This window comes from Aplysia californica, unplaced genomic scaffold (assembly GCF_000002075.1).
Source record: "Aplysia californica isolate F4 #8 unplaced genomic scaffold, AplCal3.0 scaffold00117, whole genome shotgun sequence".
Taxonomy (NCBI): Eukaryota; Metazoa; Mollusca; class Gastropoda; order Aplysiida; family Aplysiidae; genus Aplysia; species Aplysia californica.
The window spans coordinates 690,925-693,008 of record NW_004797387.1 but is presented as its reverse complement, the minus strand read 5'-3'; the positions used below and the strand labels follow the sequence as shown (position 1 = coordinate 693,008).

Below are 2,084 nucleotides of genomic sequence, written 5' to 3'. Positions count from 1 at the left end.
AGAGAGAGAGAGAGAGAGACAGAGAGAGACAGAGAGAGACAGAGAGAGAGAGAGAGACAGAGAGAGAGAAAGCTGTTATATAGTGGACGGTGTGTCCCTCTTAGTCTTAGGTCGACCGGCCCCAAAGAGGTTTTGGTTGGCCCTGACAGACTGGTTCGAAGCACGCCTCCAAAATTATATTATAAATTGTGTAGCTGGTGGCGTAAAAACATGTAAGCTTACGTTAAAGAATTGAAATATAAAATCTATTCTGGTGGTAGACAGGTACATTATGGTGACTAGAGAATGAGGCCAAATTTTTCTGCTAAAAAACAAATCAAATAATTCACTCTAGATAACAATTCTCTTCAGACCGGAATCGAACTCAAGTGTTCTGCGTATTACGGCGAAGCGCTTAACCGCTACAACATAGACACCTGCACTTTTTCTCAGCAACAATTCTTTAAAAGGGTGTTGAGTCAAAACAAAACACCCCCCCCCCCCAAAAAAAAGCAATAAAAACTGGCCGACGGGCGAAAAAATGTGTTTCTTCGAATATTTAGACAGGGCGCCTGATTCCACCGTGCTGCGACACTTTTCTTTTCTTTTCTTCCCAGGCACACTGTCCGGTCGACCTGTGGCTATCAAGATCGTGTACAAACGCCGGGGTTCCGGAGTCCACAGAGAGATTGTCCAGGCAGAGAGACTCGCGCACACACTGTGTCTCCGGCACAAAAATATCGTCAGTGAGTAACCTTGATTTTGGCTATGTTTAAAACTAAAACCCCTTTCGAAAAACGGTCTGTTGGAAGGTACGTGTCACTATCAGCACATATACTTCTTTTTCTTTCCATCGTTTCGTCCTGTCTTCTTTTTCTTTCCATCTTTTCGTCCTGTCTTCTTTTTGTTTCCATCTTTTCTTCTTTTTCTTTTCATTTTTTCTTCCTGTCTGTCTTACTTTTCCTCTAAACGACCGTTATTGTATCAATTACAGGTGGTTGGCTGTTGTTCTGGTGTGGTCTGCTCCTTCTTTCCTATCAAAAATATGTCGTCATTATCTCTCGTCCTTAATTTGTTATAGCCTATTTGTTACTCTCTTGTAACACATCTCATCTTTGGCATTTAAACTTATATGACCATATTGTGTTTCAGCAAGTGCCGCAAATCTATTGCTAAAACTAAGCTGTATTGGTTTGTTTCTCTCTTTTAAAAAAACAACAACAAACAAACGAAACAGTTATGAAAAAGCAACATCACGCCTCTCCCGCATCAGTTTAAACTGTGCATGTGGTCGGGTGTTCTTCATGGGTGGTAACAACAGGGTGTCACTGGTGACTCCTGCTTACTTTCGTTCCCTCTTTTGTATCTGTCTGTGTTAGTATTTTTCACCAGCACCGGCACTAAAACTTGTGAATAGATTATTAAAGTCCGCTATTGGTATCCTCCACTTCTTTTCTTTTCCTTTGTTGTTTCTCTATCTGTCTGTCTGTCATACTTTTCTCCTGCATTAAATAACCCTTACAGTTACGGTGTCGATGTACCTCTCTTTACTTAAACCAACCAACCAACCAACCAACCAACCAACCAACCAACCAACCAACCAACCAACCAACAAACAAACAAGTGGGTTGTTGGTGGGCGCTCTGGTGTGGTTTGCTTCTTCTTTCCAATCAAACATCTATCGTCCTTATCTCCCCTTCTTCTTTTTTTATGTTTATTACTCTCTTGTAACACCTCCAATCTTCCGTTGCTCGTATGACCTTATGCAGTTGCGAGCGCAGAAAAAAGCCTCTACTAAAACTAACTAACTAACCAACCAACCAACAGGTGTTCTTGCGGTCAACGTCAGTGATGGACCGCGGGGTGATGCGCTCATTATCATGGAGCTGGTCCAGCCCTGCACCTTACAGGCTCTGCTGGATGACGTCACAAAGGTCATTTCAACACAAGAGAGGCTACAGTTTGCTCTGGAGGTTAGTGGAGTTTGTTTTTGCTTGTTTGGTGGTGTTTATTTGTTTGTTTGTTTTTCTTGGGATAGAGATATTTGTACTTTTGCTAAGTCTTGCTAGATATTATAACTTCTCCCATAGCCTACGCCACACACA

At 42.0% G+C, this 2,084-nt stretch overlaps 1 protein-coding gene across 3 annotated transcripts in view; it reads left to right on the top strand.

The window, feature by feature from the left end:
• LOC101854247 (serine/threonine-protein kinase mos) overlaps positions 1–2,084 on the top strand; it is a 17,895-nt gene that overhangs the window by 11,673 nt on the left and 4,138 nt on the right. For all 3 annotated transcript variants that reach the window (XM_035969112.1, XM_005095929.3, XM_035969113.1), the window contains exons 3-4: positions 597–725; positions 1,807–1,952. In XM_035969112.1, the coding sequence (XP_035825005.1) occupies positions 597–725; positions 1,807–1,952 (275 nt within the window). The remainder of the gene's footprint in view (positions 1–596; positions 726–1,806; positions 1,953–2,084) is intronic.